The following is a 21105-nucleotide window of genomic DNA, read 5'->3' on the forward strand; positions in this document are numbered from 1 at the left end:
CACCCAAGCAGAAGACCCACTGGAGAGCAGCTGAATGATGTATTCCACCACGGCCCCACAACTCTGGAACTCACTAGCTCCCTGGTCAGTAAGGGACCCCCAGCACACTGGGTCCTGGGCCATGACTCTCCTTGCTGCTACGGTAATACAAATAATAGATGACAATAATTGACTTTCAGAGTGCCCGGCAAGCCCGAGCTGCCAGGGATAGAGGATCCCAGTGGGAAAAGTTTGAACTAAGTGTCTGGCTGCTGGGTTATTCAATATGCTAATTACTGGTTGAAAGGGACTGGGTTAGTTAGAGGCATGGTCTATTTTTACAATCTTATTTTCCGCTGTGGCAAGGAGCATTTAGAGCAAGGGAAAGAGCCCTGCTCCTCTTTATGGAATGAGTGCACCAATCACGTCAATTTAGAAAGGCAGGCCAAGGGAGGGGGGGAAATGAAGAGTGAGTGCAGAGATAAAGAGAAGGAGATTGAAGCAAATACCAGAGAGTTTGAGCACCATCTACCTTTCTTGGACACTTTCCTCCCTTCCTTAACTGAGCTGTGTTTTTTAGTGGCTCTACGGGTGCTGGCAGGTTGCGGCGCACAGGTCAGACGCACGGGAAGTCCAGTGGCTGACATCAGCATAGCCGTCATGCCTACAGGGGACACGAGATCAACATGCAGGAAGGAAACAAGGGGGAAATAAATTTATTTAAAGAAAAAAAAAGGAATAAATTTTTCAAAGAAAATAAAAAACCCCTTGATTCAAAGAACATAAAATATTTGTAAAGTAAATAAATGGGAAAGGTGATTCAGTTTGATTTCAGTGCAAGGAAAGAAACTGGAGAATTCAGAGGAGGAACAGCTTGGATGGTAAATTAAAGCGGAAGAATATGTTCATGAATCTGATAAATGCTACCTGAAGCCGCTGCTTTAACAGAAGCCCCGTCTTCACCTCGGACTTGGAGTCTATGGATTAGCATAGACTTAGGATTCCGCTATTTAGACGGTAAGTGTCTCTATTTAAGGCTCAGCTCTGCAAGGTGGTGAGTACTCTTGACTCCACATTAAGACGCTCATTGCTTTCCAGATCTGTTCCTTAGATTGTAAACTCCTTGGGGCTGAGACTGAGGGCCCTATGCTGGTGTAAATCTGGAAGTGGCTCAACTGGTTTCAATGGAGTTACACTGGATTCACACCAGTGTAACAGCAGAATTGGGCTCAGTGTCATGTTCCAGGCATCATACAGCCTGGGACATGTTTGCACAATTGACCCAGATTCATTAAAACACCTAAGCACATGCTTAGCTTCAAGCATTACGGCACCCCATTGACTTCAGCCGGATCTCTTCGGTGCTTTGCTAATCAAAGCCACAGGATAGCACAGTCCCACAACAAATTTGTTGAATTCGGTTTCTTAACGTTAATTATTCCTCTTAAAAGGACACCTGTTCCCTAAAGGGAAAATTGGCAGACAGAACTTCAGGGTTGACTCGATTGATCTAATACTGCAACATTCACTATTGAAATACAGTTACATTACATTACAGGATTGTAACACAATCTAATGTAATAAAACTGCCCTAATGCTTACATATTCAAGGAACCTCCTGTCTGCCTCATTCCCCAACAGAGAAGTATTCTACCCTGAGAGACACCAGGATATTTAGAAAATCCCTTTTAAATGCAGCTCGACAGTGGTCAACATTTAGCAAGAGTTACCCACCAAGGAAGTACACAAGATGTAGCGATGTGTATATTTCCCTGTTCTTAGGGTTCCCCCTACATGGGGAGTGTTAGTAACCAATAGCTCACAACTCTTAGCTGATATTTTAAGTATTTTGTTTTTCAAACCCTTGTTTGGCTGGGGAGGGAAAGGCAGCATAAAAGATGCACAAAATGAAATCATTCTTTAATTAGTACAATAAAATACCATGTACATGCACACAAACTAGAAAAAACTGAAAACAGGGTATTATCAGGGGACGTCTCAAGAAACCTTAAATATAGGGGACACTATCAGCTCGGTCTAAAATATATAACTCACTAAGAGCATCTATGGATTTTACATAGCCAAACGCCCCTGAGCAAAGTCAGGGCGAAATGCTATCCAGTAAGCATTCTCCACTCAGCGCTGACTGCATTCTGTACAACACATTACTTTACAACACATTACAGTAACTCCTACAGCTCCTTCTTTATACAGCTACAGACAGCCCCTGACTCTAAGACCTGACAACGTTAGGGTCTGATCCAAAGTGCATGGAAGGTGGGAGACAGAAAAGATTAACAACCTCATTTTACAGATGGGGAAGTGGGCACAGAGATTAAGTGACTTGCCCAAGGTCACCTGCAACACCTATGGCAGAGCTGGGAATTAAACAGAGATCTCGCAAGCCACAGTCCATCATCTTAACAACAAAACCATCCTTCCTCTCTAACAAGTGACTACCAGAGATGCAAGGCAGTGAAGAACTGGGCCTGATATTTGTATCCTTTCTACAGCATTGCAAAAGCTATCACAAATTGTTACTGACAGGCAAGTATTATGGTGATGGGCATTTTAGAACTGCATGTCAGACTAAAACAGAGTTGATGTAAGAAATAAGGCAACCCCTTTTAAATGGAAGATTGAAAGAGGGAAATGAGAGAAAAATAAAAGAGGAAAAAAGGATAGATGAGAGAGGAGGGAGAGGATTTTAGGAGATTAATGAAGTTCTGTCAAAGAGATCTAGACACACGGTACATGGATAAGCTACACTCCAACAGACATGAAACATTATTTTTGAACTCAATCTCTGATGAATGTCAATATCTGGGTTTCCTTTCACATCACTCCTGCTATCAAGAGACACGTGAAAACGGAAGCTACCTGCCTCATCAGCCAACCGCCTCTGCCACGCTCAGTGCTAGAGGCCAGTTCTCCTGATCTCCAAACAGCGTCCACCGGGGTGGACTGTCACACCACGACACACACACGCACTCCTTAAGCGGCAGCAGAGAGCCCCCAGCAGCTGTGCGGTGTTGGTAAAGAGAGAGTCTTGATTTTTAGTGGGTGAAAACATTGAGCTACTAACCTATTGTCCTGGTAACGATACCGGAGCTAGGTTCTCAGCTGTTAGAAATCAAGGTAGCTCTGCCAAAGTCAGAGCTATGTCAGTTTACACAAAGCTAAGAATCAGGCCCATAAGTATACCAATGAAAAATGCCAGTCAGAATCTAAAATTCTTTTTAATCCTGGACTAAAACCCTGGTTCCTGCAAGACTGCTGTGCACCCTCGATTTCCAGGGCAAGCTGAGGGTACTCATCAATTTCCAGGATGCACTAAGCAGGACTAGACCTTACATCCTTTTGCAATATCCTAAGATTTCCACAGCAATGGAACACGGCCTTCTTTTCATTAATGGAGAACATGTGGATCATTTTTATTCCAGCCTTCTTAACCTCAGCCATTGTAATCATGCTATTATTGACCGGCTGCACTTACGTTCCATTCTTTTCTTTGGCTGAAGGGCGAACAAATTCATCCCTAGCACTGGTGGGTTTAGACTAGCCGAGTCTGGAGTCAGACCACCATTCAAGAGTGACAATTTGCTTTACCACATTTATTAAGAATTTTGGCTGCAAAAACTAAAGTGTTTTGTGCCTGTCTAGACTGTCAAAATGGCACTAAGGCAGGAAGATTCATAAATCCATGCTGGAATATTAGCCCTCGGAATAATACAATAATAATAATTCAGAAGGAGACAAGATATTGTGTTCTCTGTAGTACCCAGGGATCTACTGATTACATCTCCAAACAAGCACCTTCATGCTGTCTCCCATGCTGCCCCTGGCTCTTGGGAGGAGCTCCCTGTAAACATCTGCAAAGCTACCTCATTAGCCTACTTCAAATCCCTCCTCAAAACTCCCCTTTGCCATGAAGCCTACACTTGACAACCGCTGGAGTGCTGAGTCCACTGCCTGTCACCAAGAGCATCTCATGGTTTCCCTGTACATCCCTGCTGGTCTGAATCCATTTGCCTCTAGTCATATTTAGATAGTCACTCCCCCAAAGAGCTTACAACCTCTTTGTTCTGTGTTTGTACAGTGCCTAGCGCAATGGGATCCTGATCCATAACTAGGGTCCTAGGTGCTATGGTAATTATACCTAGCTCTCAATACAGAGCTTTTCATCTGTAGATCTCAAAGCACTTCATAAAGGAGATCAGTATCATTATCCCCATTTTACAGATGGGGAAACTGAGGCAAGGAGTGGGGAAGTGACTTGTCCATGGCTACCCTGCAGGCCAGTGGCAGAGCCAGGACTAGAATCCAGGTCTTTTGAGCCCCAGTCCTTTGTTCTAGCCCCTAGGCAAAATTGCTTCTAATAAATACTAAATCAGCCTACAAGTTTCTGATCAGGCAGGGACGTAAACACTATTCTTCAGCTTGCCACAGAAGGAGAAATGGTAAAGCTCCTCTTAACTGTCATCTTTACTGGACAATTTGATTATGTTAATCAATCAGCTAAAGTGTGTAAGGAACTTTGAACCTGGTCAAAGTGCTACACAGGATGATCTTCAAATGTATACAACTGATATCTAACTGAAAAGTTAATTAATGATCTAAGCTTAACTGCTCTAGAGGATGTCACTGAAATATTGTGCCTATGCCATTAGAAAGCACAGGAGCTGCAGAACTGTGCATCTGAAAAACTGAGTTAACAGATTTTTACGGCCACAAGGGACCATTATGATACTCTAGTCTGACCTCCTGTAGAACACAGGCCATAGAATATATCAGTTTCATTAGCTAAGCTTTACCAGAGCAATATTGATCCCAGTGTGCATCTGGGGCAATATACTAACAACGCGTATTGGAGGTGATGAATCATCATAAATAAAATAGAAACGTATTACATGAACTTTATACCCACCCAGCACGTCAGGAGGTGAAACCACATAGACAGCAATGCTCACATGCCATCACGAGAGATTCCTCCTCTGAGCATCTAGCAAGAAGGCAGGAAGATGGACGAGGTGAACTACTGGGCTGTCCCCCTCCTCTACGTTCTGTTGTCTTTGGGGACAACACATGGCAGGGGAATCAAATGCAGCACAAAACGAAGCGTGCAACAGTAGTAACAAAGCACATCCTTCCTGAAACCAAGGAATCACTGAGCAAGAGCCTAGTCACTTGGTGCATCACTGGCTGGGCTCCCTTACATTTGAATCATTTGCATAGCCAACAGCTGTTTTTCCCTTAAGCGTCTAACGTAACACAGGAAATCTCAGTACTCAGCAATCAACCCTTGGGAAGCCTGATGGCAAAAATCACTTGTGATGCTTCGTTACGCACATAAGCCAGCTTTGCTGTTGAAACTGTGGCTTATCATGCTTGACTCCTCTTCAGCACCCAGAAATCACTGGGTACGTCCACACTGCCATCGGAGGGGTGACTGCAGGTTGGGTAGACATACCCACGCTAGCTTAAATTTAGCTTGCACAGCTAAAAATAGCAGCAGCCCAGGCTGTACCAGCTCACCTGGAACCCAGGGTACGTAACCACATTCCTAGCTCATGCTCAAGTCCATGTCGCGGTGGGCTCCTGGATATTTTTAGCTGTGCTGGGCAGATTAAAGCGCATGCAAGTTCGCCTACCTGAGCAGCCCTCTGATTGTAACACAGACCAACCCAGTGACACCGTTAACGCTGTCTCATCACTAGGGCTCTTGGCGTCAGTTTCACAAGATGAAGGAGCCAATTACTTTTGTATCCACTAATGACAAGTATTTATAGGCATGTGCTCAGCACCTTAGAACCAGGGCATATATTACAAGGCTCAAAGATCGTTCTGACTCTTTCTATTTCCACGATGATCTCCATGGGGATGAAACAGAAGAAACAGCACACGACGATGTCATGATTTAAGCTACGTTTTCCTTAAAGTTGGCTAGTGGCCGGCAATAGCTCTTTAAGGAATGCAGATTTGCCACGGTAGGAGAACAACAAATGAGGACTAAGCTTTTATCTAGGAACACTACGGGTCTGTATTTTCAGAGCTACTCAGTGGGTTAGCCAGGCAACATTAGGGCTTGTTGACACCTTCCACACTGCAGTAGAGACAAATTCTCTACTGATGTAACTCCATTGACTCCCGCCGAGAATTTGGCTGCTGTTACTGAATCTGTGTTGGAATTTGAAAATCTACCTGCAGCTCAGTGCAGATTTTAGCATGCTGTTTGTGCATACAAACTACACATGTGTTGTAAACCAGGTTAGTCTTGCCATAGCAAAGATCACAGCAATCAAGGATCTAAGTGGTCTCCCATTCAAAGAAATTCTTACTGTTGTGTGCTTTGCAAGGATTGAGGATGGGACAGGGGTAGCAGGTTGTGTGTACACAGGCTGGATATGTGAGCAAGCTCTAACATGTCACTTTGTCCAGCTGCCAGTTTTTGTTCAAATGTACTTTAGAGTCAAGACTTGCACAGGGCCAGAACTTTGCTTTGAATAGCAATGGAGATCCTACGCAGTATTGCCAACTCTCACAATGTTCATCGCGGGTCTTGTGATATTGAGGGTTTTTTTTCCCAAAGCCTCAGCCCCTGGAATCATGTGAATACATGAGAATCTCAGCTTGCATTTTAAAAAAAGATAATTCCTGACCTTCGTGGTTATGGAGATTTAAAGCTGGAAACCAGGGGCCATGTACCCCTTAACGTATCAAAAACCAGAAGGTAAATACAAAGAACCCCAAAGTGTACTTTTAGTATGGTGTTTCTTTTAGTTACAAGGCCCGTTTCAAACACGTGGAGGAGCATATCTGACTGGTACCCAAAGCTCCTGAGACATCAGTCCATTCGTCCCAGAATATAACTAGTTTCCTAATGAATGGACCAAATGAGAGATAATCCAGCATAGCAATAGATTTATTACCGTACAGCACCTGGCTAGGCTTAGTTTTGGGCCTGCCTTTTTCACCCCAGAAGGGCCACTCTCTGCACAGCCAATGATAAGCAGACTATTAAGATTGGTGGTACAGACCATCACTGAACTGCCCCTGTGAGGTTCTCCCCTGGCTCTATGGTTCTCCAGCAACCTGCACAGCCGATCCACAGAACAAACTAGTTTGAGAACCGTGCAGCGGAGCTCAGAATGTGTCCAAGGAGGGGATCTTTGCCTTATTAAGTCATCTGAAGCATGAAAAGTTGGGGAATCAAGATCAACGGAGGCTTTTCCAGTTTCCAAAGAGAGATCCTAAAGTTACCAAAGACACAGTAGCCCAATAAGATGGGAAGGAGAGGTCACCAATTAAAGGCCGCGTCAAGTAAAGCCGTGATGAAATTCAGTATTCTTGTCCCCAGAACTCCACTGCCTGCTGCTCTTCATAGATGTTCCCAGGCACTTCCTTTCCTTACACACACTAGTTAAGCTACCCACACCTTTCCCCTGTGACTTCTTTTACAGTCACGTTCGAATAAGGATTTTCTGCTGAAAAAGAAAAACTGTGTACTGCTGTAGCCTTCTCAGACCTTTTAAAGGCTGCCACACTGAACAAAAGGCAGCATGGTGCTTCCGTTAAAGATTACCACCCTCCGCTCCAGTCAAAGCCAGGCCCTGTAAAGATTCAGGTCTAAACAAGAAGAGTGTTTGCCTTTTAGAAGCTAGCATTTGCCCACTGATCATGCCCTAGTCGGAGCATTTCTGGACTCCTGTAGTGCAGTGTGCGTCTTGTCAGCTGCTGTACATGTGATCTCACAGACCTTGGCCTCATTTTTAAGTTAAAGAGATTTTGAAAGTTTTAAAATTCTCGTTCCTGTACCCCCTGCCTCCAACAAGAATAGAAGAATTGATTGCAAAAGTGGCTTTTTAAACAAAGGTGGTGATAAAATGCTGGTACCAGTTACCTCCTGGAGTTCTTCTCTATTAAAGCATCCAGTCCAATTGCCTCTTCCAAACTGAGAACAGATGACCCATATACGGAACATACCAGCAGCTGGTTATTAACATAGCTCCGATCCAGCAATACCTTTCAGCACGTGCTTTGTTGAATCTGGCTCTATATGGTTAACCCAGGGGTTTTCTAGAAACACTCTCCTTTGTAACAGTGTCTAGAGAATGGGTCCATTTGACATGTCACTGCATATAGTAACGAACCAAATTCAGAGCATGTATAAAAGGTGAAACTCAACTGAGGTCAGCCATTTACACCAGGTCTGAGTCCGGCCCAGTGTCTCATGTCCATTAAGTAGGTTTGAGAATTTCTAGCCGATGGAGGGATCGGATGCTTGGCTGAACATTTAGATGATTTCCAATACGTAATCGCTACGACTAACTGGACAGCACCAACAGAGCACGAGGTGCTATCTAGCTGTATAAGACATGGAGACGACGACAAACACGGCCCCAGCGCTGGAGGACAGGCACGCCCAGGTTGTGGAGCATTCGCCTCGAGCTCCACCACTCAAAGAGCTTACAGTCCAAGCAGACAGAATACAAAGGATGGGAGTGGGGGGTGTGCTGTTATGTACTCAAAGATGTCCTGCCATGCGAGGGCGTCATCGGACACCACCATATGGGCCTCGTGGCAGTTCTGTCCCAGGGCAGTGCTATTGTTAAAGTGCATGGATTGCATTAGTAAGCAGAAGACATCGTGTGATCAGCAGAACCTCCAGTTTCAGAAGATGCTCCCAAACTAGAATTCCAGTTGCTGTGCACTAGCTGAATTAAGAGGGGGCAAACATACCAGCAAGCGTTCCACCCTCTGGGACGCAGACTAGCGGTGCTTACACTGCAAACCACACGGGTGTGGGATCATTATCCAGACAACGCCATTTAGAGTCGCAGGGAGCAATTCTACTCTGAAAAGCAACTATGTAAAAATGGATTCCTCCTTCCCTAACAGATCTGCTCCCTGGGAGTATTCAGAGTCAGAGCTGCAGACTTCAGCGACAAATGTAAGCTCCTCCTACTTACTCCCGCAGTTACAGGAGAACTCATGCTTCATCTACAGAATTGCTAACCAAGTTCCAGATGCTTGACTCCCTCTCTCTGTCAGCCTTTGCCCTTATAGGTAACAAGTCTACACACTGTGGCATTGTAGAAAGACAAGGGTGGGACTGTTCCCACCCTATTACCAAAGCAAGGACAGCAATACAAAGCCAAGTAGGTACTTATTGCAACGTGGTTGAGAAAAGCCAACCAGCTGCTGGTGTGTGCACTTTCTAAACATTTTCAAACACACTAGCTTTATTCTCTATTCTGTGCCAGGCCCTGGCTGCATGACAGGGCCCTCTAGATTCTTATTAGAGGCTAAGTAAGGAAGCAAGTTACAAAGGAAAGGAAAAAAACCTAGGGAGAAAACAAATAATTGAGGAGGAGTCATTACCTGCCAAAGCTTGGTTCACTTTGCTGGGCTTGGGCATCTTGACCGGCAGATTTTGGACACTGGGGAGAAAAAAAAACAACACAACTAAACAAAAAGTTTAACATCACTGCATGGATGACAGACAAGATGGGGCAATTCAGCGGCACGTGGTGTTCTGTCCAACGGCCACGGAGAGTACTGTGCTTGTGTTAGGTATATTTTCCCATTGTACCTAACAAAGTCAATCACTGCAGAATTCAGGTTTCTCTCTAGTACGTACCACAGTACAACTGGAGATACAGCAAAGGCAGAAAGGCATTAGACCCTCCCGGTGACTTGCTGCAATGGTTCTCGATGCTAGTGAAAAGAAAAGCAATCTCACTGCATAATAATAATACAACCTCCTCTTATATAGTGACTTTCAGCAGCAGATCTCAAAGCACTTTACAATGGAGGTGAGCACCATTTTACAGATGGGGAAAAATGAAGCACAGGGAGGTGAAAGTCACAGCAGAAGTCTGGTGTGAATCTAGCTCAAGGGCCCTATCCACTGGACTGCACTGGGTTATGGGAATGGGAAAGCAATGGGAGGTCCAAGAGACCTAAAGGAGTTAGATGTCCAATTTCCCTTGAGTCTGATAACCCCATTTGGAAATCCCAGCCTAGTTCCTTTAGGAATTTAGAGAGAGAGAGAGAGAGAGAGAGAGAGAGTGTCCGTGTGTGTGTCCGTCCAGTGGCAAGAAGATGAAATTTCATACTAAGGTGAATTTGGAATACCTGGGCATGGGCCACAGAAGAGTGTTCTGCTGACGACGAGGATTAGTAAGGAGAGCGAGGGCAGCAGATTGAAAACACACAGAGACAAGAGGTCACAGCGAGAGGGTTCGGGTTACGTGGAGTGGGGAAAGGAGACCAAGGGCTTGTCTACACGGACAGCAAACCAGGGTGTGAATCTACAGCACGCTAGCTGGCCATGTAGTCCCCGCTATAACCCAGTAGATTCACACCCTGGCTTGCTGTGTGGAAGCATCCCATGTAGACAAGGCCCATATAAATGTAAAGGGAACATCCAGCTCTGATGTTTCAGGTACTGGGGTTGTGAGACCACTTCAGTCTAGGTCGGAGTATTAACCAAGGAGGACAGGCGGCCATGCTCTGCCTCAATGAGAGAGTCAGTCAACCCCGGTTCACGCAATGTAAGAGAGCAATAATAGTGTTTACACAGTGCCTGTCACCTCAAGAGAGCCCGACAGGGAATCACAAACTACTGAAATGCAGCCATCTCTGGGGTGGAGGGAAGAAAGCAACAGACAAGCACACAGCACAATGGAGGGGAGGGGCAATTTTGCACAGGATATTAGGGCAAAAGAAGCAGCAGCACCACGTTTACAAAACACAAAGGCCACAGGCTCCTTGGGCTCAGATCATTAAAGTGGTCTAGTGGCTCTGGGACGGACGGACCGATCCCCCCTCTCCCCACATACCAAGAGAAGCTTCTGTTTCTAGGCCAAAAGAAATCGGATCGATTGCCATTAAAAATCAGATTCCAAATACTGCACAAAGCAGATTCTCTATTAAAATCACTTTCAAGACCCACTTTCCTGTTTTCTCCCCCTATTTTTCCTCCTCCCGCACACGCCTGGAGACGCGGGGGCAGGGGCTCGATGCAGGAATTTGCTGGTGGAGGTGCTGTAGCCTGAGTTTTGGGGGTGGTCAGAGGAAAGGATTATAATGTTTTCTTCTGGCCCTACAGAATACTGCCTCGTGGTGTTTCCCCATCCGGTTATTTCAGTGACTGGGTTTTCCCCGCTCACACTAAGTTGTCCAGAATTTCTCAGTCTTTTCAAATGACACATCACTTCACTGCTCTCTCTAAGGGCGTGATCCAAAGCCCACCGAAGTCCCTGGAAAGGCCCCCAGGGATTGCAAAGGGCTTGGATTAGACCCTAAAATCCATTTCATTCTTCACGTTTCTCTTCTGATTTGGCCTCTTCCCAGCAGTACGTCGTCTTGGTGTTTTTTTCCCTCCCTTTCCTCTCTCACCCAATCTCTTCCCCCACCCCCCCACCACCACCCGCCTCCCTGGTCGTCTCTCAGGAGAAGAGCCACAGCGAAGAAGCGTCTCATGTTCCAAACACGGAATACAAACGTTTTCAAGGCTCAATGAGCGAGGGCGAATTTGAGGATCGCTCTGCCAATGTCACTGAGCTGACAACCCTGAACCAAAACGGCTCACCTCCTTCCTCCCGAACACCACACAGGACAGAGTGACGTCCCACCCAGAAGATCTGTTCTCTCAAGTTCTAAGGTTTGGGTCCGTGATCCCAGCACATGACGGCTGGAAATCCCCCCAGCTTCGCTATTCTGGCTGGAGTTATCTCCCGCTTCACTGCGTCTCCATATCATTACACACACACACGCTAGTCCAGTTTGTCCCTCGTGCTGAGTGGGGAGTTGCAGATTCTAGTGCTATCACTTCCCTTTTTGTCCTTCTTGTGAACGGCAGAAAACATTAAAGAATACAACCAACTCCTTGGCTCTGCAGGGAAGGTGGGTGGATAAGTGAGGCTCTCTTACAAGGTGCGTCTTCAGGGAATGACACAAGAACAGCATAGCTCTCCTCCCCGTCTGCAAGAGTACTAAAAAGCTCCAGAGAGGCCTCTGCAGATGAGAGAGAGCAGCAGAGGTGCCTCGTGTGTAATTCCTCGTAAGTGCAACTTCAGTGGTGGGAACAACACTGGAAGCTCAAGAGTAGCAGGGCTCGGGTGTTTTTACTGCCCTGCATTCGTGGGCACTGGGGGTGAACTGCATGTCCCATTTTTGCCAGCTAAGGAGAGACCAAGTAATGCAGATACCAGGTATCCACTGAGTAGCTGAACTGGTGAAAGCACCACTACCCCCTGCAAAGCAGAAGCAAAATCCCTCAACTGGAACAAATATATCGAGGTTTCCTGTCACTGCTACGGTATACAGAAGGGTGGCACATTGGGTAATCTGTGCTCAAATCGTGTGCTGGATGCCGACGACAAGCCGGGAGCCTAGACAAACCATGCTTTGCAAGAGTAGGCACGGATGTTTCTCATACTGCTCAACCACTGCAGGAGTCAGGGCCCTCATGAAACGACAAGTGACCTTGGGATTTCACAGCAGGAAGAACGCATCTCCTGTGCCTAGTACGTATTTTCTCTCTTAGGGTCACAGACCCAAGCCTGGTGAAATGGAGGGAAGTGATGGGTCCTGTTGCGGGGTAGACTCCTCACCACATGGTTTTGCGGGTATATTCAAAGCCACAGTCCTGGGTATAAAGCTTTGTGTATGCAAAAAAGGTGCCAGTGAGCCACTCACCAAAGATTGACCCTAGATCTGAGAACCACAGGGCAAGCCAGCTGACCAAGCTGACGGGGTGCAGTGAAATGAATTGGGAGCCTTTTGTCATTTGGCTACACAAGATGTTAAGGAGTGGGGCAAAGGGGAGCGGGATGGATCTGCTGGGAACAGATCCTGCTGGTAGCAGCCATTGCTCCCATAAATGGAGCTACAGCAGAAGTCATTTTTTTGGGCAGGAAACACCCCTCAAAAACTCCTCTCATCTGCTGACACAGTCAAGCCCACGGAGCCGTATTTCCCTCGGTCCATGTCTCCGACAGATGCCCGCACACCGATATGGCTCACCAGACTTTCCAGACGCTTGTCTGAAGCTGCACGAGAAAGAGAGGCCTTGGCATGAGATTACTCAATGTTATTTCAGCAGCATCTTTGTTTTAAGAGCCCTTATTTTACAGCCCCTCTGTCTACCTTGGCACAAGAAGAGCTGACTTGGTTTGACCTAAACTAAGTAGTTCTGACCAAGTAAAGCATCTGCCACACACACACACCTGCTCAAAGAGAAAAACACAGACATGACAACACGGCTGTACCTCCTTCCTTGCAGGGACAGAAACACTGGGGAAGAAATCAGACTGTCTTTAACATCCATTTCTAAATGGAAAGGTCTGCAATTGCCTGTTTAGGACAGAGTGGATTTTACTCCCATGACACCTGAGTGGAAATGACTCTGGGCAAAAGACTACATGCAAAAGTTGGGCAACTCCCACTAACATGCCTAATGCTCGGGGTTTGTATCACCCTCTATCCAGTCAAAGTACTGCAGCCCCCGTCACCACAGAAGTGGAGCCCCTCCCTGCCTTTAACGCAGCTATCCTCACCGCACCTCTGTGAAGCAGGGCATGTTCCCAGGGAGGGGGGAAATGTGGGCCCACTCCCCTCGCTGAGGCAGCCCCTTGCTAATGCTCAGGACACAGACACTTCCCTAAAGAGCATTAGGAAAGCAGTGCGTAGCAATACCCCTCTGAAGGATAATTAAACTGACCTAAATCCCCATATGGACAGTGCTAAAGCTATCCACCTCTCAGGGGGTAGATTACCCACGCCGATGGGAGAACCCCTCCTGTTGGCGTAGGCCATGTCTACGCTCCACTGGGATTTGACCCACATGTTTCTAACCAAAACAATGCCAGGCTGGGGAACGGTAAAGCTTAAAGCTTGGATTAAAACCCCAAAGTCAAACACCTCCAAGGCCTTTCAAGTACAATAGTTCTCTTATGTTTGGCAGATGCATGATCATTTTGCACCACCTGCCTGAACAAACAGCTGCTCGTAGAGTGATGGTGGAGGCCCGTCAAGCAGAAGCCTGAACAGCTGCAGAACTGTTTTTACTGTGGCACAAACAGGAAGGATTCACTGCAATAATTTAGCTTGGCTATAATGGGGACATGACATAGGCCCGAGTAGACAGACTCGCACTAGCTGCGCTCAGGCTAGTGCCCTGAAAACAGGGGCATGGATCTCTGCCCAAGGCAAAGCCTGCCCAGCCCCCTGGGTCTGAGCGCAGGTGGCTAGTCCAAGACTAGCTGCTCTTGGCAGGCTAGCTTGAGCGAATCAAACCTCCCAGCTGCACCCATGGACTGTGAGCAGTTAATCCTGAGCAACAGCAGGAATAAAGTCACCTGCTCATGTGAGGCCACATGGCTGGGTATGATGAAAATTCTGGACTCCCACTTCACAGAATTAACATCACACTTAGCTAGATTTCTTTAGGTTTTTTGTTTTTTTTTAAACAAAATGGGAAACAATAGAAAGTGGTTTGTTACTCTTTGTATCTCAGCTGAGATCAGGGCTCCACTGTGCTATACACACACAGTGAGAAAGTCCCTGCCCTAAAGAATTTACCTCCTTGTCTACAGACAAGACAGGTGAATCGGTGGGAGGGGAAAGAGAGAAAGTTGCAGAGCAGGAATAGAACCCAGCCCTACTGATTCCCTCCGCCTTGCCCTAGCCACTAGGCCCTGCTGTTTCTCACATAGCGTTCAGCATTTGTCAGGATCGAGCATCTACCCACTTCCAGTAAAGTCACTATTCAGCACCACACCCATAATCTGCAAATACTGTGCATGTCAAACCACTGTAAACTCACCCCCCTTTGATTTTAAACACAGAAACTAGCTTACAGCTATGAAAGCCTCCTGCTACCACATGCTGCTGAACTCAACATTTGGGGCCAGAGCTACCCTTGGTTTAATTTCAGCGACATTAATGGAGTTACACCAGGGATTACTTTGGTCCACTTTATAATTATTACATTGTCGAGCAGCTTCCTGCAGCAGTGTTAGATCGTCTTTTATTACGCCAAGGACACTTCTTACCAAACTTCAGCGATTTATTCTTCTCTGTAATTAACCAGAGTGATGCAAAGAGCATTATTACGCTGCGGTTCCCATCACTTTGAAATACACCCTTTCCCATTCCTGGTGTTATCTTCAGAAAGCACCTAAGCTCACAACAGGCCCACGGCACCAGCAGTTGGAAGGCACTGACTGTATTGTAGTTTCTCTCTGCTACACATCCAGCTGGCAGTGGGAATAATAAAATACACCATTCTTACAGAGCGATGTTTCAGCTGCAGAGGTTCAAAGTGCTTTGCAAAAGAAGGTCGGCGTCCCCACCCCCATGTTACAGATGGGAAAATAAGGCACAGAGAAGTGAAATGACTCCCAAAGGCAACCCAGCAGGGTAGTGGCAGGGCCAAGAATTGAACCCCCCCCCCCGTCTCCTGAGTTCCAATCCAGTGCCCTACCTATTGGGCCATACTGTTTCCTGCTCCTCTCTGTAATTACCTTGATCTATCAAAGACTCAAGGGAATCAGGAATTTAATCTACCTTTGAAAAACTTTGTTGGACCCCACCTGCACTGCCCAGGATAAATGTAAAATTAATGCATTTCATTGCTCGATGCCAACTGCTCCTGCAAAAGTGCAGACCTCATATTTAAACCATATTATAACATGGCATGTTCTTGCCAGTGTAGAGAGAAATTCACATTATAATTGTGTTTCAGTCCTAGATATCCTCCAGGGGTGACACATGGTTGCAGTTCTGCCTATTCCTCAATTCAGTTACATTCAATTAAAGCTACACTGAACTGCGGCCACTTTAATTCTGAATATGAACATCCACACAGGGGTTTAATGTGATTTAACTCATCCACTTTAAATTCACACTTTCGTTCGCTCGCATTAACTTTGCCGAGGGCTCCCCTCCCCGTGTAGACAAGTCTTTGGACAGGAAATACCCAGAGAGGAAAGGAGGGCAAAGCTGTTCATTGGGTGGTTGCTCTGGAGACCTCAAACTTTTCACTGCCCCTTGCACAGACAGGTCAGGGTCACAAAACCCAGACTCAGAACTGTCATCAGAACGGTCGGGCCTCTGAGCGTGGACTACAAAACTGGCAAGGGTACGTCACAACGGAGATGCATCAGACGACCTCTGTGTTGGAAGCTCACACAGACACCCAGCTCTTGCCAGGGTAATTAGTCTCATTTTCACTGACACTGAATCAGCCACAAACACTAACATTTCCCTGAAATGTACAAACGACAAAGGAGGAGAGGCATATGGACTGTGAGGGAAGAAAAGAAGAAACGTTTTGTAGAAACAAACCCTAGCTGAGGAGGGAAAAGGGGAGAGGGGGGGAAATCTAGTGTATAAAGTAACCCAGGAATGTCACAGCTAAAAGTAAAATGAAACACATTGTGAGAGTCGGCTGCTCAGGTTTCCTCTAATGCATGGGTATTAGAATATTTTCTGTTGGAAAATGGAATTTCACAAGCCAGAGAAAAGAACCCCGGACAGGAATAATTAACTGGACTTCCGACTCAAGTCCATCATGTGGAAAGAAAGGGAAAAGTCATCCAGGGCTGTCTGCTAGGGGTGAAATTGTCCCTTTAACAGCCTGCCTTCTATAGTTGCTGCTACTTAAGGCCAAAATTACCCTCACTGTCCCTCTTCCCTTTGAATTCGTGTGTGTAGGGTCAGAAGCGGGAGGGGAAGAGAGAATACAAGAAAACTCCCAGAGATTTAAAATCCAGAGTCAGGAGGAGGCCACAAGGCATCCAGAATCAACATCTGACACAAAGATTTGCACTGCCCATCCTTTCCTGATTCACAGGGTTTCAGCTTGCTCCTCCAATGTTGCACTGATGGGGGGAGGAGTGTAAGAGCACAGTCTCTGGACCCTCCCTAAAGTCTCCCCCAGCTCTACTGACAGACATCTGCCAGCATCAAATAAAGGAATAGCTTTTCAAGTGAATTTCACATGGAGTGCACAGGAAACAAATGACAAGGGTACGGCTAGGATACAGGCTAATATTAGATACTGTTCCCCCACCCCCTCCGCCCAAAAACAAACAAACCCACCCCACAGCTAAGGCAGAAACCTCCACAGCCAGAAGCTCACAGGGTGAAGGCAGCCAACAAAACTCTCACCCTCCACACCAAGTTCCAGTCCCACAGAAAGTGAGTCTGACGATCTCCCCACAGCAATGTCAAGTGGCTCTCTCCTGCTCCATGCATTGAATCTTTAACAGCCAGACAGTGATCAGAAATTGAGCAAGCAGGCAGGAGGGTCAAACCACAAAGGCAGATTTCATAGTCTGCAGGTAGGACCACTCCTGCCTCATATTTTGCAGGTGTGTCTAGTCTCTCCCACACCTCACCCTGAGAGAATAAGCCACATTCCCTGTGGTGTTGCATTGTTCCCAGCAGATGCCTGATCAACTAACCCCTCTGCAGCCTCTGAAAGGCTTAATGGGCCACGGATTATTGTGAATGTAGTGGGCACCACACTGTCTGCAAGTAAAGTCAGCAAGTTTCATTACTTCACCGATGGGCACCCATCTCCAAAGCCACCTTCAATACACTAACAGCTCACAGCCCTTTGGCCCTCCAGGAATGTGGGACTCACAGTCCAAATCCTAACCAGGGCCCAACTGAAAACTGCCCAAAAGCTTAGTCCACATGGGAAAGAGAAGGAAATGCAATGGCTCTTAGGGCACTCTGGTACTATGCTGCTCGGTGTGGATTAAGAATCAATCCAGTCCAGCATCAGTGACAAAGCATATTAGTTAGGAGCTAGCTAATCTGAGCATCCCTTAATACACCTGAGATGACAGAACAGTTTGGTTCTGTTTGTGAACCAGTGTTTCCAAACTGGCTGTGTGTTTAGTACAGGAAACAGTAGCCCAGGAGACACATGAGAGGGGTTGTATTCTTCCAGAGGAATGCCTGTCTTTGCTTGCACAAATCCACAGAGGTTGCAGAATTGAGGATGATCTGGAATCAGTTATTCCCCCTGCTTGATTTCACGGCAGCCCTTACCCCACAAAGAGCTCACACCACCTAGTACCTAACTTATTCTTAGGGAAGGTCTGTCTTCAGTGCCTATCTGTTCATTCCTAAAGCCTCCTTCCCCAAGGATCAGCATGCACTTCGCAAACTACATATAAATATAAATGCACCACTGAAATGTAGCCACCTCTGGGGAGGAAAGCCAGCAGCCAGCTAGGCCAATAGCCTAGAGCACTGTGGAGTAGTTTGGAAACAAAAGGGGAATTTGGGACAGGAAGAATCTTTTCCTCTTATGCAAAATGCTAGAGATATTTGATGTTCAGACAGGGCTTCATCTGTAAATGTCTCATCTGAATGTAAAATATAATACTGCAATATTAGAAATCAGAGTAAATGTTTCTTTTTAAAATCAGGACACCGAGGCTCAAAATAATTTGAAAAAACATTCAAATCCCTCTTACTACCATCCTCTTGTATTAACAATACAAAGCACTTTAAAAGTCCTATAGACTATTCAACCTTCATGTTGTTTATATTTTTACACTGGATCAACCTGGACAATTAAACTAGTACAGGGAACTAGCAGGTTCATGGTCAGATTCTCCTGCACACACACGATGTTCCAGTGTCTGGGTTATTACAGTGAAACACACATAGCTCTGTAAATGTACGCAGCACTTTACAAACACATGGGCTCTGGCAAACTTTCACTGGACATGAAGTTCTCCCACTTTCTTTCCATGAGGCCACTCACATGAGTAACAGCTACATGAGTAATACTTTGCAGGATCAGGCCCATAGATAAATCACGTGTCCTGTCCACAACCAGCTTTGTAAATGCTGCTAGGTGAGGTTAAAATCCACAACAGGGAATTGTCGTCACTGGAAATCAGACAAAAAATAGTCACAAAAACATTTCCATTAGTCCTAGTTTTGGTAATTTCCTTTTTAAAGCACAGATCTAAGAGCCAACAATATTTAGTGCTTTTCATTTATATATCTTCAAGCATTTTACAGAGGAAGGTCAACATTATCCTCATCTGGAAAATGAGGAAACCGAGGCACAGTGTGGTGAGGTGACTTCCCAAGGCCACACAGAAACTCAATGGCAGAACTGGGAAAAGACCCAAAGTCTCTTGACTTCCAACCCAGTTCCAAAGGAGTTCTTTGCATTTTCCTGGGGGCAGGGGAGTTGCGGAGAGAGGAAAGAAAGCAGCCAGAGAGCCAAAGAGAACCCTTTGGAGTCATTGCCTGGGTCCTGGCATTGTGATCGTCAGACCGTGCAGACTGCACCTTTCAAGTATCTGAAACCGACTAATCAGGCAGGCCAAGCAGGTTTCTTCTGTTTTATTGCGCAGAAAGCAAGCAGTGCGGAGAGATGGAATGCAACGGTAACAAACTCACCTATGAACTGAGGCAGTCCTTGCAGCAAAGCGTACAAACCATGGTCTTTTGTATAACCAACAATTCTATTTTTTACATATAGATAAATGACAATTTGTAAACGGCAAACCTGCAGAGGTTTCTGGACAATGCCCAAAACAGCTGGACAGATAACAGTTTAATTTCCGAAACAGTTTTCAGAAATCGCTGCCTGCCATTATTTTGGGATTGCTATCCAGCCATCCTCTCCACTACTGGGGGAGTGCACATGATACCATACTGTGCTTCCCCGCTTGAAGCCCAGCCAAATGATGCATAGTAGGACTGAGAAAATTCAGCTCTTTAGAAAGCACAGAGAAACGAGAACACTTCCAAGATTCAGCTGGAAATGAGCCCCCTGACTTCCTAATGCTTTCCAATGGGACATGAATTCTCTCAATCTGATTTTGCACCACAAGGTTGCTGAGACAGCAGCTTCTTCTAGGAGTGTTAAGTTTCAGAGTAGCAGCCGGGTTAGTCTGTACCGGCAAAAAGAAAAGGGGGACTTGTGGCACCTTAGAGACTAACAAGTTTATTTGAGCATAAGCTTTCGTGAGCTACAGTTCACTTCATCGGATGCATCCGATGAAGTGAGCTGTAGCTCACGAAAGCTTATGCTCAAATAAACTTGTTAGTCTCTAAGGTGCCACAAGTACTTCTTTTTAGGAGTGTAAATTGCACCTTTCAGAGTAACAGCCGTGTTAGTCTGTATTCGCAAAAAGAAAAGGAGGACTTGTGGCACCTTAGAGACTAACCAATTTATTAGAGCATAAGCTTTCGTGAGCTTTAAAGAAACATTATTTAGTGATCAACTGAGCTCTGCAGTTTGATGCAGTGATCACATTACACTGGAGTTTTCCTTTCAACTCAATTTGATTGTCCATCAGGAATAGCTTTGTGTAGAGAATTAGGGAATCATTCCCACTTTCAATGCTTCCTTATTTGTTCTGTAGCTTGAGAGGACGGGAGACATTATTTGTTGATGGGTGGAGGAGCTGAAGTATCATGAAGCACAAAGGCACCACACAAGCTACATACAAGTGCAACAATAGTCAGGAGATCTGGAGTACCTCTACACTGCAAAAACACACCCCAGCCAGTGAGTCTCAGGGTTTGTCTACACTGCAAAAAAAACCAAACACACACACCTGGTGGTACAGTCTCAGAGCCTGGATCCACTGACTAGGGCTTGCAGAGCTAAGAATAGTATTGTAGATATTCAAGCTTGGACTGGAGCCTGGGCTCGGAGACCCACCCTGCTCACTGGGTTTCAGAGCCTGGGCTCCAACTCCAACCTGCTATTTTTAGCCCAATAGACAACTCCGGCTCCGAGCTGAATCTCGCTACTGCAGGCTTTTATTATTATTATTATTATTTTAAAGTGTCGATAAACCCCTAGAGTGTATTCCTGACTCTTGTGACTGACTCGCTGTGTGACCCTGGGGAAGGCCCACCTGTGCCTCAGTTTCCCCAATTTGTAAACTGGAATGTATATCTACCTCCGGGACAGGAGGGATTTGCGGTCTCAGCTCTTCTCTGTTTGCAAAACACTTTGAGCGCTTTGAATGAAAGGTGCATTCCAACTAACAATCCACCTCTTACTGCTGCTACCCTTGTGACTATTTGTAAAGGGAAAGACCCCTATGCAGGCCAGAACGGTTT

The 21105-nt window shown here is 45.9% G+C and overlaps 1 protein-coding gene across 5 annotated transcripts in view; it reads right to left on the bottom strand.

The window, feature by feature from the left end:
- Positions 1-21105, bottom strand: part of DTX2 (deltex E3 ubiquitin ligase 2) — a 62469-nt gene that overhangs the window by 20391 nt on the left and 20973 nt on the right. For 3 of the 5 annotated variants that reach the window (XM_084651014.1, XM_084651013.1, XM_084651012.1), the window contains exon 5: positions 9361-9419. In XM_084651014.1, the coding sequence (XP_084507140.1) occupies positions 9361-9419 (59 nt within the window). Of the gene's footprint in view, positions 1-511; positions 644-9360; positions 9420-21105 lie in introns of all 5 variants that reach the window. The other 2 variants (XM_084651011.1, XM_084651010.1) reach the window with 1 other exon arrangement.

The sequence above is a fragment of the Lepidochelys olivacea genome, assembly GCF_965140295.1.
Source record: "Lepidochelys olivacea isolate rLepOli2 genome assembly, chromosome: 17".
Classification (NCBI taxonomy): Eukaryota; Metazoa; Chordata; order Testudines; family Cheloniidae; genus Lepidochelys; species Lepidochelys olivacea.